This window comes from Peromyscus maniculatus, chromosome 10, assembly GCF_049852395.1.
Source record: "Peromyscus maniculatus bairdii isolate BWxNUB_F1_BW_parent chromosome 10, HU_Pman_BW_mat_3.1, whole genome shotgun sequence".
Classification (NCBI taxonomy): domain Eukaryota; kingdom Metazoa; phylum Chordata; class Mammalia; order Rodentia; family Cricetidae; genus Peromyscus; species Peromyscus maniculatus.
Genome location: NC_134861.1, coordinates 17,197,101 through 17,213,975, shown reverse-complemented (window position 1 = coordinate 17,213,975; position 16,875 = coordinate 17,197,101). Strand labels below are relative to the sequence as shown.

The 16,875-nt window shown below is 39.0% G+C and overlaps 1 protein-coding gene across 1 annotated transcript; it reads right to left on the bottom strand.

Annotated features, from left to right (window-relative positions):
- Nucleotides 1-15,073: 15,073 nt before the first annotated feature.
- Nucleotides 15,074-16,162, bottom strand: Pom121l12 (POM121 transmembrane nucleoporin like 12). The gene has a single exon (XM_006991020.4). The coding sequence runs from the start codon at nt 16,117-16,119 to the stop codon at nt 15,322-15,324; it is 798 nt and encodes a 265-aa protein (XP_006991082.3). The 5' UTR covers nt 16,120-16,162; the 3' UTR covers nt 15,074-15,321.
- Nucleotides 16,163-16,875: the final 713 nt, after the last annotated feature.

The following is a 16,875-nucleotide window of genomic DNA, read 5'->3' as shown; positions in this document are numbered from 1 at the left end:
AACCCACCATCCCCTTCTATCTCTTCTAAAGGGCTTTCTAAGGGAATGCCAAGGGGGTGGAGCAAAAGACCTCCCCTCTAGTACAGCCAAGTGCAGACCCTTCAGAATACCTGGTAACCATGCACATGGTCAAGCAATCCTCTAATGCAGCTCTGCTGGATAAAGCAAGCTCAGATCTCCCAAGGAACCTTTTGTGGGCCTCTACAGTTCACCATAAGGTCTACAAAATCTGTTTCCCTGGATAGTCACTGTTGCAACTTCTGTAAAAAAAATTTCTTAAGAACCCCAACTTAGCCGGCCGGTGGTGGCGCACGCCTTTAATCCCAGCACTCGGGAGGCAGAGCCAGGCGGATCTCTGTGAGTTCGAGGCCAGCCTGGTCTCCAAAGTGAGTTCCAGGAAAGACGCAAAGCTACACAGAGAAACCCTGTCTCGAAAAACCAAAAAAAAAAAAAAAGAACCCCAACTTCTTCTGTCTTTTTTCCCTTTCTTTCTTTCTTTCTTTCTTTCTTTCTTTCTTTCTTTCTTTCTTTCTTTCTTTCTTTCTTTCTTTCTTTCTTCCTTCCTTCCTTCCTTCCTTCCTCTCTCTCTCTCTCTCTCTCTCTCTCTCTCTCTCTCTCTCTCTCTCTCTCTCTCTCTCTCTTTCTTTTGAGACAGGGTTTCTCTGTGTATTCCTTGCTGTCCTGGAACTCACTCTGTGGCCTCAAATTCACAGATATCCACCTGTCTTTGCTTCTCAAGTCCTGAGATTAAAAATAACTGCTACCTCCATCCAGTAGAACCCCAAATTCTTTAGTAGGTTATTCCAATAGCCCCTCAAGGTTGAAAACCAGGGGGAACACAACTTCTCATCTGCAAGTTTTTACTCATTGGTTTAATCTATATCTGTGACTCTCCTTCTCACACTTATAAGCAAACAAAACAAACAATAAGCACCAGAACATAATGGCTTTTGAAAGATCTTAAGTCCCTGTGTCCTGTTTTGTAACAAAATGCTGCACCCTGTTAGGACAAATTCCCACTGGGAATTCCTGGTTCATAGCACTAGTCTAAAAAGATACTTTCTTCTGTATCTTGCTAATACTGTTATTGCTTTCTTGTGAGACTTGACTCAAAGGTCAGCAGAAATTAGCTTGGATTGTCCTGTCCCAGCTTTCTTTCTCTCTCTCTCTCTCTCTCTCTCTCTCTCTCTCTCTCTCTCTCTCTCTCTCTCCCTTCCTTCCTTCCTTCCTTCCTTCCTTCCTTCCTTCCTTCCTTCCTTCCTTCCTTCCTTTCTTTTTTGATGGAGCAAACAGAAGAGCTTGTTTTATTCACAATTTGAACAATTAATACTATTTACAATAGTTCTTCTGTCTCAGGGAGACATTAAGAAGCACAGATTCCAAAACCTTTTCTGCTCCTCAACAGAGACCTTCTCATGCTATTTTCACCTGGTTACAGTGGTGCAGCTCTACCATACACCCTGAATCAGTGCCTCCTGCTCCAGCAAAGCCTCCTTCACTCCGGGCTCATTGTTGCTACTGTGTGTCCTGTTTCTCTCCCAGATTTCCATCATAAATTTTATAAATATAAAAATAATACAGAAGAGTATGCTATGCACCCGAGAAGCAAAGTTGATTAGCTTTTTGAAAAAAAGTTAATATAATTTCTAATACCAATTGGCAAAGAGGAGTTTCAAAATCACATGAAAATATCAGTAGATGAAAAACAACAACAAAAAGCATTTGACAGCTGTCCCACTCATTTGCTCAGTCTTCTACCATGACAACTCCTTCCCAGTGGCTTCCTGCTTTTGTGTATAGATGATCTGCTTATCTGTCACTCAGATCAGGAAACTCCTAACCCAAATATTGTTTGAGTGTTGCAGATTGGCTTCCTGTGGTTACAGAGTCACCTCACAGGGCACACATATCTTCTCAAAAGGTAAAGTTCTTGAGTTGAGTGTTAACTACCATGCTATGACACTTCCTGTTTCTTTCTCTCTCTCTCTCTCTCTCTCTCTCTCTCTCTCTCTCTCTCTCTCTCTCTCTCTCATCAAAGATATAGGTACTCCAGTCAATAAACAGTAACTGGGAATGCTAGGGTATTGTTCTACCTGGATAGCTCAGCTTGGGCTCATCGTTAACCTTTTGTAAGGTTTTATGGGGAATAAAAGAGGAGTGTCCATCTTTGGTTCTTCATAAAAGCGCCCCACAAATACTCAAAAAGTACCAAACTACTCTTTTTAATCTGGCCTTACTAGACCCAAGAAAACACTTAAGTGCACATGGAAGAAGGAACATTGCTTTTGGAGTCCTCACTAAAATGTTGGACCCATACTCATTGACAGATAGACAGTGATAGACATTAGGTAGACACTCACTACCTGTCACAAATTTTAGATCTAGTAGCTAAGAAAGAGAAGGTTCCCTAATCTCCAGACTTTGGTTTCAATGGTGATGAAGAAGCCTCCATACTAAGGTTGGACCAAGAACTCACTGTATATGTTCAGCAGGCAGGTGTTAGACATATTAAACTCCAAGCTTTTCACTTGGCTTCTGTTAACCAAATTTCTTGATATCAGAGTCTCCTTTCAGAAGTCACAATACTTAGTCTCAAACATTATCAAGTCCTATCCTCCACTTTATTATTGTTAGAGTCCATATTCTACCTTATATTAACATTCCTGCCTAGAAAAATAAAAACAAAAAACAGAAACATAGCACTAACCTGTAGTACTAGGTCAGACATTCAGGACCCAGTCTTTGTAGCCCCTAGGCCACATAAGTCACTAACAATAATAGTTACATATTGGCTGGCGCCTGGGTATTGGGTCATAAACCACTACCAGCAGCCTCACAGAGATCATTGAATCCAGTTATTTGCCAGGCAATACTACATCAACATGAAAGAGCTGCATAGTTTGCTCTTGTACTGTTCATCTAAGGACAAGTAAACTTTCTCAAATGGTTTGTGCCCATGCCATCATTTAAAAAGAAAAGAAGGCAATGAATAGTGCAAAATTCTTCTCAAACATGACCTTGAAATCATGACCTGAATAAAAACTATACAAGTCCACTTTGAAATCATTCATTACAAGGCTCAACAAAAAGAAATGGGCCAGCGTCTCTCTGAAATACACAAGCCTACAAGTAGGCCTAAAGCACAGTTAGATTACTCATTCAGGCAGCCTTAGCTTCATATCCTCAAGGGCTCTTCCTTATCCCAGTATGCTCAGGAAGTCCTTCAGGGTGCTTTAATCAAAGATTAATAGCCAAAGGCTGGTTAAGAGGACCAAATCATCAACTCTGCCTGTCTGAAGCTTGGCAGTGGAAAATTCTAAGCAGCCCTCATCATTTGGTTCAGATGGGGGATAAGACTATGAAGGATTTATCAGAAATTTTACTTATGGACAAAGGACCTTCTCCAAACACTGTGGGAAATTCTTGATCTTGTCCAATATGCTGCTTTGTAACTCCAGGAAGTCTTCATTGGCAATTTCCCACAACTTCTAGCAAATTTCTTGATTCTGTCTAACATACTGGTTGTAAATTCAGAAGCCTTCTCTGGTCTCCACCAATTCTCCAGTCCATCAGAAAAGAAAGACTGATTAGATATTCATTGGCAAAGACTTCTTCCTCATGTTCCCATGCAGGGGACTTGGAAAGTCACTCACTGTTGTTAATACACTGGATAAAGAGTATATGACATGGTCCATGGTTGAGAACATCATTTCTGATACATACAGTGGGTGCCTCACATGCCAGAGACATATGAATGCCAAGATGGCAAAATCCTCTGTCACAAATATCATGTTCATGGTCAGTAACCTTCTCTGTAAATGGTCTGGTCAGTTTTTGATAACATGAGTTGATGTAGACCACAGGAGATTCTTTTGTCCAAACAAAAATAAAGATCTCCTACAATCAGGGGATGATACTGTTTTACACACTCAAGACAATTGTGAAACTTGAAGGTGAAAAGATATATGATTCACACAAAAAAAAAAAATGACAAGAAGATGGTAGGAATAATCATCCTTCCAAGTCATCTCTGGATCAGTACTGTAATGCCACTGATCAAAAATAGAGAAATACAGATTCTCCTTTCTTTGGCCAAATTGAAGATAAACACAATTCCTTTGTTATTATTCTTTATGTTTGAAGCAGATTAGAAAGATCAGGAAAGTTATGATAACAAGGAGCCCCTAAACCTAGAGTCAGTTGGAAGCATCCTTAAGTTTACATCTGCATAAAATCTTTTGTACTTTCCCAGATAAAACCTGCAATGATAAGAATCTCACTAGAAAACCCATTCCCTGGATAGGGCATACTCTAAACCTCTCGTGCTGTATAAATACAGCACATGTATAATCCGTACCTATAATTTCATATAAATGGAGCAGATTTAGACCTATTTACTTCTCACTATATTTCAGTCACATAATTTTTCTTGTCTTTTTGGGATTCTTTAACAAAATGCCATATACTGGGTGACCTTAAATAACAAGCATTTGCTCCTCACAGATCCAGAAACAGTGAGTTCTACAAAGGGTATTATGAATGGTTTAACCTCTCTTTAGCTTTCGTATCTTCAAGACTGGGACATGATATAAATAACAGATTGTTGCTGAAGAAAAAAATGAACTCATGTCCTTTTCCTCCTAAACTCAGATATACAGATTACATCAGACTGAGAGTTGAAATCTTAAATTTGAAATGAGTAAAGAGACTTTTATGAAAATGAGTATACAAATCATGTGACATATATAAGTATCTAGTCTACTTTAAAACACTTTTCATGCATTTCTTTCAGCATGTCTGGCTTAACCATAGCACAAATCTAGTGTTTTAGATTTTCCCACTGTGATATACACAGGAAAATAATAGAAATAACATGACAAAAACAATTTTGTATTTTCAAAATTATGTCCTTTTATTAATAAACAGAAAATTCTTCTAGAACAACATATTTCCCTGAGATTTCTTGGAGGCTTCAGACAAGCAATTTTTTCTTAGTTAACACACACACACACACACACACACACACACACACACACACACACACACGATATACTAGCTACCCATCAATGCATTTCAAAAGCCATTATAATTCATGGTTCAGCCACTTTGGTCTGTAAACCTATAATGACGGGAAGGGTGAAATGTTTACCTAAGCCAGAATGTAAAATACAATGTGTGTTGCAATGACCTGCAATACTTCATGGATGGCTGTGTACATTATATCTGAAATGTTTCCCAGAAGCCAGAACACATTTACCCAACCTCACTCCTGGCCCAGGAATCATCTGAAACTGAAGGGACAGATGCTGTGAGTCTGTCACCTTCACAGCTGCTTGCTTTTCCTACAGAACTTGCAGGTTAGCTCTTTAAGGGAGAGAGAGAGGCGGGAAAAGGTTTCCTGCATATGTGATAGCATTGGTGTCCTTGTCTAGAATCCTTCACTCTTGGGTCTGACATTTCCCAAAGAAAGAAAACCAGTAAGATGATAACCATGGTCTGATAGTGCTGCACAAGGTAGTATGTGCAAATCATCTGCTTGTCTTAACGCTCACTGAAGAGCTTGGGAGGATGAAATAGATCATTCCCCAACCCTCAGGCATGGGCTGCACACAATTTTAAATAAGATTCACAGGATACTAGCATCTAAATGGATATTCATCGTTATCAACTTCTTACTGTCTGAAAATGTTCTTGGAATGCTTTGGTAAGGAAGCAATTTCTCCATATTGCTCATTGCATTTATGTTTTCTGTACACAGCAATCAAGTTGTAGAAATTATCTTATGTTAGAAAGAGAATTCTTCTCTGGATGTTTCTCAACAAACTTGTTACATAATGCAGACATTGTTGGAATACGGAAAGGGAGGGGCTGAATGCCACAGCATCTTGCATTTTCTTTTAAATTTACAGGGCTTTCTAAACTGTTGTGCCTCATTAAGGACGTACGTTTCATAAGGCTCTGTGTCTATTTGGATAAACTTATTTAACAGTGTGTTGTACTGATTAGCAGACAACATGAGCTGACTGCTTATGAATGGAGTCACAACAATAAGATCTTCAAAGGAATATTTCTAGTGTCTTTTTGTTGATATGTTCAGAAGCAGAAAAAAATAGAATGATTTTCAAGATATCATAGTGTTTTTATTCAGAGATACAGAGAAAAGAATAAACTTGTTTCAAGACCTGACTCTAGCTCAGTGGTCCCTCATTAGTAAGACAGGGTTTCCATAGAGACTGGATGCGGACATCCTCAAAATTCTGTAAAAATGAAATGTAACCTTATGAACAGCAAGTGGACATCAAGCTAATTGTTTAATTATCTCTGCAAGATGTTAACATAAGATATTCAAATTCAAAAGGAGAAAGAGAGAGGGAGAGAGAGACATAGAAAGAGACCAAGAGAGAGACAAAGAGAGACTGAGAGAGGGACAGAGAGAGAGAGGGAGAGAGAGAGAGAGAGAGAGAGAGAGAGAGAGAGAGAGAGAGAGAGAGAGAGAGAGAGAGAGAGAGAGGAGCTTCTCCCTCTTTCTAAGCACAAATTATTCATTTTTATTGTAGGAGGTATAGAAATTAGATCTCAAGAGTACTTGTTTCAAAAAAAGAGGATGACCCTGAAATCAGTGAATGACACTCCCTTGTTTCAAGAGGCAAGTCAAGTTGGTGTTGTCAATGAAAGAAATAGCTCTTAGGCCACAAAATAATAGAAGATGCCTCATTCTGAAACCAAATATGAATGCACATGGTCCAAGGCCACAGATATAGGTTTCCCCAAACAGCATGTTCTAACGACCTATCAGTTTTATGAACTTTTTACAGCAACAGAACAAATGAAACCATAAGACAACTCTTTCTAAATACACTATCAGGTACATCGGGCTGGTTGTGTGCAGCAAAGCCGAGAAAACGCATGCAGATCCAGATGCTGTCTGACAACGCCCTTGAGCCTTTACATTGGTGGAAACTAGGGATCTGGTTCTACATTCTAAAGAATTTATTCAATGGTCACAAAGATGCTAGGTCATGTAAAGAGGAATAAATGTCCACTGACAAGGCTACGGGCGTTCCAGGATAACTCTGGTCTTGAAACATCAAAGCCTCTCTGTGTCATTGATGTTCTAATTAGTTAATCAGCCTCTGCAGATAGCTTCTTTCCAGGACCTCTCATGCACAGTGTGCTGCAATTTTAGGTCTCTGCCACCTGCCTTAAGGACCCAGCCTCGCATAAAAGATTCTGTGTTTTCTTCCTTTATGAGGAAATTTGGCCAATTTCAAACTTCATGTCAAGGGAAACTCTCATTCTTACTTAGTCTAATTATATTTTCTCCGGTACTCTTCACGATTTGCGTGAGTCTCTTGACTGAAACGCTCCTGTGTAGTTCCTGTGCCCTTGTCTTTGTTTCCTCATGCATTTTGTCAAGCTGTCACATCAGCAACAGGTTATCTTTGATTCACTTGTTTTAATTTGCTTATATAACAATTTCCAGCTGTTGGGTGTGAGAGTCACAGCCTCTCTGCCTCATTAAGTATGTCCTCCACTAGACCAGTCTTTAACTACACACACGTAAAGCACCTCCTGTACTCCCCACATGTAATAGTTGAAGAATTCTGGAAAAGCCTCTGTTGCACAGAGGGCCTCAAAAATAGCCGTATAATGATTGTTCCGCAGTGTCAGCTTGACTGCGGTTATTATCACCGAGGAGATTGGCCAGGCACACTTCTGTGTTTGCGGAGACATTTCAACAAAAGATTACCCGAAGGAGAAAGAACCAAGCTAACTAAGGGTGGCACCTTTCAGTGTGTCAGAGACTCCTCCAAAAATAAAGGGACAAAAGACAAAAAGCTTTCATAAACCAGCATTGCTTTCCTGTGACTCCTGGCAAGACATGGTGCTAATTGTTCTGCCTGAGTTGTCATACCCTTCTTGCTTTCTGGAACAAACCCTCTACATCTGGGTGTCACAGTAAAATTCTTATCCTTTAGCAGATTGTTGTAAATGGATATTCACTCATGAATGCCATCTTTGAATACTCTTCAAAGCACATACACCACTGTATGCTGTTTGCTTCTCCCTTAACGCTTTAGCCTAGTCATATTTTATGCATCATCACTTTGATTCTAGGATATAATTCTCAACAGTTCTGTAGATGTTTACAGAAAATACAAGACAATTGTGATGATCCATGTCTTTCATATCAGTGCTGGGGAGCCTGATGCAATGGAATAGGACCCTACATTATAAGGACAAGTGTCATCAAAATGTAGCAAAGCTGAAGAAAAAAGAAAGATGGGAGAGACAGATGATGTTAATCCTTGGACTGCTTCTTAGAGGTTGTTAGAAAGCAGCTTCTAATTGTGAGCAAACAGAACTGGAAGACACTCGGTGGGACCTAAATGGACTGGCTGGACAAATGAGTACTACACACAGCTTCCCTGTGGAGTCATCCTAATGACTTTACAACTAGGCTTTTGCTTACATATTTCTGAAGAGTGATGGTGTTGATAATGATCATTTTCTACCAAACCAGAATTAATTTTCACTTGAAGTATGACCATATTCATAACTAAATCTTATCAGAAAATGAAGAATCATAAAATGGAATGCTAAACAATCGCTTATAAAATTGAAAAAGGCACTACTTTCTCAGAAATTTTAACTCTGTGTTGACAAAGGAAAATAAAACATTGTAACATCTATGTTTAAGTCAAATACATATATATTTAGATATCTGTGATGGAAGCTCAAAAGAACAGAAAGGGAATGTACTTACAAATCAATCTGAAACTGTGTCTTTTTCTGGGGATATTGGGAAGGATTAGGAAGAAGGTACATGGATGTGAAATTAACGGAACTTCTAAACAACACTGTCAGCCTGTGAGTCTGTACAGAGGAAAATATTCTTGCTCATTCTTTAACTTAATCTGATTGTATTGGACTGGTCCTCACCTATGTGAATTCCATAATTCACTGAGCTTTGCACTGATGTAATTTTTGTAATTCACTGAGATTTGCATTGATGTAAATTTTGTAATTCACTGATGCACTACAGTCAGGGAGAAATCATACTGTATTTGAATATTCATATATGCTTATGAAAGGGTACTTATGAATACATATACTGATATGAGGGTTATCATTCTTCAACAAGAAGGTAAGAGTACATAAATTGCATTCTTTCTGTTCCGACATAGACATACAAATAACTTGTAAAGCTCAAGGCTCTGGAGCTCTAATGAGTGCACTAAAGAATGTACATTTTCCATTTTCTCTGCTGCAAACTCACCATACACATTGAGAAATGCCACTCCAGTGCACTTGAATCATGGTTAGAAGGTTATCCTCATTGTCTCAACATTCTAGCCATTCTGACTAGGGTAAGAGAGAATCACAGAGTGGTTTTAATTTGCATTTCCCTGATAGCCAAATATTTTGAACATTTCAAAAAAGTACTTACTGGTCATTTGTGCATTCTCTTTAAGCACTATCTGCTCACTTCATTAGCCCATTTATTGACTGGCAGCCTTTGGTTGTTGATGTCTACATTCACAGTTCATTGTGTAATCTGAATATCAGCACCCTGTCTAAGGTATTTCTATAAAAAATTTTCTACCCTTCTGTTTGTTCACTCTGATGATACTTTCCCTTGCTGTGCAGAAACATTTTAATTTCATGAGGTCTCATTTGCTCATTTGGGAGATTATTTCCTGTGCTATTAGAATTCTCTTGAGAAGTGTTTTGCCTATTTCTATAACTCTAAATACATTCCCTATATTTCTCCACAGTATTTTTAGTATGTCAGGTTTTAGATTAAGGTCATTGATCTATTTTGAATTGATTTTTGTTACTGGCATTTGTTTTCCTGATTTTAACCGTTCTGGCTAGGGTAAAATGATACTTCCAAATATCTTTCATTTGGGCTTTTCCTGATGGCTAACAATGTTAACACTTTTTAAATTGTCTTTTAGTCATTTGCATTTCCCCCTTTGAGTTGCTGGTCCAGCCTATCCCAGAGACACCCTCCCCCGCTCAAAACCAAATGGGATATGCATTATTCTTACTGCCTGCCAGAATTCTATGGTAAGACTCCATTATTGAAGATACCAAATACTTTAATCATAGAGTAAGAAGAAACCAAGGTGGTATTGACCTTGAATTCTGGTCCTTTGTGACTATAAATGTCAAAACAAAAGTACTGGCTGCTCAGTTTTTTTTGGAGCACATATATCCCACGACATACTTAGAATGTGAGATCTAGATAGTATGTCATGTGTGCCTTGACAGATTTCAGTCTTCCTTTGACCCCATACCTCTTTTTAATGTCCTCGTTCTTCTTTATTGAGATGGAAGTATTTACTCTCTATACAGTATCTTAGTATAATGTAATTTAAAATAGTTTACAAGGGCTCATATCAAAGTCTTACATTGAAACTGGCATGAAAGTTTCAACTCAGACTTTTGAAAAATGCTGAAATGTTAACTATGTGGATCCATCCATTTCTCATTTTTAAAAGGAAAATAAAATTGTAATTAAAATGTTTTCAACTAGAATCAGCATGATATAACATTTTTTCTTAAGGATTTAGAGTTAAACAACTAGCATTTTTCAGTCTGAGCAAGAAGAACTACAGCAGATCTTCTATATTAATATTTAATACAGTAATTTTAATACAGTATTTTTATACAGAAAATAATAGCACTTTATTTTCTTTTGCAAAGTTTTAATTTTTCAGTTGACTTTAAATCTAGATAGTTCAACTATGGATGCATGTGAGTTCCTGTATGTGTACATGTATACATGTGTGTGTGTAGAGGCCAAGGTAGTCTTTAAAATGTCTTCCTCAGTGGGTTTTCACCTAATTTTTTTAGGGTACCTGGCCTCTCAGTGAGCCTGGAGCTCATCATTCAGTGAGACTTGCTGATCTTTCTCTGTATTCCTAGTCTTGAAATTACATGTGGGTGATACTATCTATGGAGTCTATGTGAGTACTGGGGACCAGAATTCAGATGCTTAGGCTTGCAGAGCAAGTGCTTTTCCACCAAAGCCATCTTTCCATCACTGGAAATGTCAATTCAACTGTATGATTCATCTCTATCTCTCATTGTTGACATGGTGTATTTTTTCCTATTTCTTTCCTTCTCACAGTTTGCTAAGATTGGTTCTGTAAAGACATTTTTATTCAATTATCTAATTATATGGAGAATAATATAATGCTTCTACCCTTTCTGTTGAAACAAAGTTTTGGGGCAAATTGAATTCTTGTCTCAATTTATGCAATGTGACTCCATTTACTGAACTGCTGTTTGGAAGTACAAAGGAAAACATGCAGCCATAGGAAAGTGTTATCTAGAAAATATCAAGAGACTGGAATCATAAAAAACATCGTGATTAGGAAGGAAATATCTAAACTGTTTTGTGTTCTTCTGTATCCAAAATCTCTGCAATATGTAAACTATATTGGTCCTACTCACTTCCCCATTTTCTTCAATGCTGTCTTTTTTTAGTTAATTTCTAGATAATTTCTAAGATTAATTTTTCTGAATTATCTACAGAACAACACCTTTCTAACATTTTTATAGTTCCCAGAAAAAATGTGCTCTTGCCTTATAGTCTAGTTTGTCAGTCTGCATTAACTGTTCTTCCCCCATCTTTCCACAAAACCCCAGTTCTCTTGATTTGACAGTTCCCATCATCATATCCCCAGTGACAGACCAGGCATAAATACTTTAACAGTTCTGGAGATACTGACACTGGCCACAGTGATGCATTATCCTTATCTTTTGCATGGTAATTTAGAATTTTAAAATGTTTACAGTTATTTTTTTTAAAGTAGCTAATGGATTGTGCATTTCTCCTTTTATTGTGGAAAAATACCTGACAATAGGAACTGAAGGGTTTCTTTGTCGGGGTAGTTGAGGCAATAGGAAGGTGAATTGGCTGATCACACTGTATCTCTCCTGAGGAAGCAATGTTGAAAGCTGGTGCACAACTAAGTTTCTTTTTTCTCAGTCTAGAAACCCAATTCCTGAAATGGTGCCGTTCACTTTTAACATGAGTCTTCTCACCTCACTTAATCCATTCTAGAACTTTCCTCAAAGATATGCCCAGAGGTTTGTCTCCCAGGTGATTCTAGGTCCTGTCAAGTTGACAGGCAATATTAATAATCACAGAATGTGAAAATTACATCAAATAATTATTAGGCTGAATAACTAGGGAAAGGACAAAAAAATCTGCTCATGCTTAGTACAGGCATAATTTCAATTGTCAGTCTGTGGTGACCGAATCCATACCCCTTTCAGCCCAAGTGTAATGACTGGCTAGATATTGCTCTCCTTCAATTCATTTTCTCAGTAGCTTTTTCTCCCAGATCTTTTTTGTTTGGTACCTTTTTGTTTTTGTTTTTGTTTTTGTTTTTGAGACAGGGTTTCTCTGGGTAGCTTTGGTGCCTGTCCTGCATCTCATTCTGTAGACCAGGCTAGGCTCAAACTCACAGAGACTTACCTGGCTCTGCCTTCTGAATGTAGGGATTAAAGGCGTGCACCACCACTGCCCGGCTTCACTCAGATCTTATAAGGTCTCCAAAATGCTGTCTTTTGCATAAAGTTTACTTCTGAATCTAGATAGACTATCTATACTATAATTTGACTAACAGGACTTGAGACACTGTGTAAATGATGGAGGGAGGAGTCTCTCCTAGCTGCGAAGGTGCTCAGATGATTTCACTTCTGACCATTGTTCTTGAATATGACACAGTATCCCTAAAACTCACAAATTTCTAGAAAATATCCCAGAGGTCTCACTCTCCTGCAGCTGTGCTATGTATGTGCTCAGCTTGGAACATAGCTGTGTTACCTACGTTGGCATTCCATGACCCTCATGGTTTTGACATGATAGTGAATCTATCATTACTCTACCTTGCCCTTCCAAGCTATGACTGTTATTTGCTCTTTCAGAAGATTCACAGTACTTTGAAGTGATAATGCTAGAACCTGTAGGCCAACTCTCATTCCTGGTGCCATCCTGCTCTGTCTTCACTCACTGAAAATCTGAATTAACTATGCCTCACCACCAGTCCTTTCCATCATCAGTTCTGGTCATAATGCATATGACATTTAACATCTACTCATCCCCAAGATTTTTTTGGTAATCTTCCATAATATTTATCACATTTTAAATGAAAAACAAAGTACATGTATCTATACTTGCTCAAAGTTATCTTTTGAAATATGATGCATTATAAAATGGTTAAATCAACAAATACATTTCCTTACATCCCTAACATGTTTTTGGTAAGAATCTAACAAACAACAGAATCTATTCTCAAATTTTCAGTTGTGCAATAAGTCATTACTAACTGTAATTATCATGTTGAATATTAGTTCTGAAAGTGTTCTAGATCCAACTTTGCATCTTTACCAGAGATTCTCTAGCACCCCAAGCCTTGTGCTACTAAAGTTTCATTGTAGTAATAATGTCTATGAATACACAATTTTAGCTTCTACATATGTTAGAGATATTTTCTCCATTGGACTTACCTGACATGAGTCAGATTTATCTATATTCATGCAAGTGTCAGGATTTCTTCCATTTTTGTATTTGAATGTGTTCTATTTTCTATATACACCACATAGTCTTCATCTACCAATGGGTGTTAAATTGGCTCCATATTGTTTTGTGTGCATGAATAATGCTAAAATGAAGAAAAGAGAACTTATATTTCTTCAACATATTGCTTCCACTTCTTTAGCTATTTACATAAAGATGAGATTAAGAGATCACATGGAAGTTCTCTCTATCATTTTTTATGAACTTCTGTAGTTTCTCATAGTGGATCTACTAATTTTCCATTATCACCTACAGTTTTCAAGAGCTTCCTTTTTTCCACATTCCACACTTAACTTTTATCCTTTTGATAATAGTTGTTAAGTTTTTTTTTTCTTACCCAAGCTTCGGTTCCATGATCAACGTTATTGTTGCTTTGGACGACTTAATCCTAATTAGGTTGCAGAGTGCTCAAAATATTTTCTGGTCTTGTTTTTGTGCATGTTTCTGGATGAGCTGAATCACTGAAATGAATGAAAAGTGCAGACCTCCTCAAGTAAATGCTTAGAGAATGAGAATTTTGTAAGAGAAAATTCTGTCTTTTTGCTGAGACTCTGGCCTGCCAGCCCTCAGCTTGAACAAAGCCTTTTCTTAAATCAGAAGTGGTGACACTAGGGTCTGAGATACTTACTCTTCAGGGCCCACTGATACTGGATCTCCTTCTACTCCAGTGGCTGTTTATTCCCAGGATTTTCTTACCTGCTTTCTTTCAGTTTCTAAATATTGGAGCACCCGAGGTTCCTTGCCTCATCCCTTCCCTGTACACATTGCATCATTCATCTCTTAACTCTATTTGACCTTAATTTTATGTTATACTTGACCTTATATGGTCAGACATCTTGAATTAATTCCCTGGCTTCAGACTATGAGTTCCAGACTTATTCAACTATACAGCTGAAAAATCTACTGGAATAAGAATATCATTATTCTAGAAAACATGACGGAAAAGACTATTTCCTCAAATATGTTTTCCTCTGCTGGTATTTTCTGTCAGTAAGTGGCACAATATCCATTTTAGTATCATGAAAAAAAAATAATGTGTAAATTGTGATTTTTTTTTTACATTCCCAGTGCTATCAGCTGGAGCGCCAATAAGCCTTCAACACGGCAAGCCTCTTCTGAACACATTTATCCCACTGCATAATTCTCCTCTCAAACCTACCAACTCTCTCAACTCTTGGCAGACACACTGTATTGAACTTGTTGTTTCTACCTCAGTTGCTGCTTCTAGGTAACCAACAATGCAGCCAGAATCACCTTTCTAAAGTATCAATCACATCATAGACGTTTTTCTTTATTGAATGTTTCTTAGTCTACAACCCACACTCTTCACTACAGTTCAACATTTTATTTTCTCTCACTATTCTCTAGCTCAACTGGACTAAGGATTAGGATCTCAAATAAATGAAGAAGTTTACAGTAAAGGGTTTTTAGATTAGCTCTTGTCCTACTGGAAAATATCTGCATGAAAAGCTCTTTTCATTGATAATACTGTTTTAATAAGTAAATGTTTAGCTATACAAATTTGGCAAATAGGGAAGCAGCGACACATTCCAGCGACGTTGGTTTGGATTTAAAGGCAGAAGGATCACGATGGGCAAGAGCAATGGATTGGGTTTGACAGGACAGGAGATAGAGAGCTGGAACAAGGTTTAAGTCCCAAACTGGGATAGAATGTAGGGCTAGGGTACGAAAGTCCAAAAAGGATGACAGACTTAAGACAATTAGAAGTCAAGGGAGGTAGAGGAATAGAAATCCCCACCAGCCAAGGAGACACCGAAGACTCCGGTCTTGAGCACAGGGATTAGAGAGGGGTCATAAGAGGCCTGGGTCTTCTCCCAGCTTTCCATGTGAGGCTCTGGCACTGCTTGCCTAGCAGCGTGGATATGCAGCTGGAGGTCAGTATCGTTCTCATAGGCATTGAGGTTCCAGCAGTCCTGGCTTCGTTTCAGAGGTTCTGGTTTGGGAACAAAGGAAATTGCCACTCCATTTTTCACCCAGGGTTTGAAGGCAGATGAGGGCTTGGGCTCTGGATTCTGTCTTCTGTTTTTCACCTCTGAGACTTCGAACCACAGCGGTCCATCAAACCGTCTAGTCCCCTTCTTGCATTGGCTGAGAGCCCTCAGCACAGTCTCCTTAGCACAGGGATCTGGACACTCATCAGGACACCCTGCAAAACGGGTTCTATGCTCCAGAGAGGTCGGAGCGCTGCCTCTACCCTCAGGAGGGGCAATCTTGACCGTCACTGGGCTGCACGTCCATCCAGGATTCCGTACACTCCAAAGCCATCGTTTCATATACCTGTCCCAGGCGCTGGAGAGATCTAGGCCCAGGGTGGCCTCTGCTGGAGGTCTAGTGGAGGAGTGCCTCCAGGTTCCCACTACCTTCTGGGGCGTGTGGAGGTTCCTGTGGGACTTGGGGTCTGGGTCTCGCTGAACCCAGTCAAACCAAGGTCTAGACCTTGGGCACCTGGGGGCAGAGGCAGGCATTGATCTCTGGGGCGAGCCCAGGGAGCTGCCCATGCTCACAACTTCCGGCAACCAAGGACCTGCCAAGGGCAGGACCGTTGGCTTGTGGTCACGAGGCTGGGAGAGGATGCTGGGAACTCACACACGTGCTGTAGTTTCAAGACAGTGGGTCCACAGTTCCCACTGGCCTCTCCCAATGTGTGTTACTCATTTGTACCTGCACTTCACTCTTATAAACTGTACAATTCTTAAATGTTTATAAATACGTGCATAATGTAATCATCAATCCAGAAACACATTCCTATCTATTTGCTCCATAGCACTTAATCTCTCTGGAATCGACTGTGTCTTTCTATTGGAGTAGTCTTGGGTGGCTGGCTCTTTCTCACTTCCATTCCTGCTGTGGCATGCACCTCATTTCTTTTTATGCCCCAAATTATTCCATTGCAGGGATAATTGCATTTGTTGATCGCTTCCATCAAGTGCAACGTGTCTGTTGGGAACAATCCTGCTTCAGATGCTGAATGTATGTTGGACAAATTAGACTCTCTGAGTCATGGTAATCTCTGGTTTGACCTTTTAAGAGACCACCAAATTGTTCTCAGTTTTGCACTATGTGACACCTAACCAGGAACCTCACTTTGATTATCCTCTTGCCATTTAGAGAGAGGAGGTGTAATGATTTTTGGAGTTCACAGAAATTACATATGAGCTGTTTACAGAGCAAACTTTCTTTCATTATAGGAAAAACATGAGCATATTCTTTGAATGCTTGTAGCTAGAGTTTTCCTGCCTTGCCCACAGTCAGGA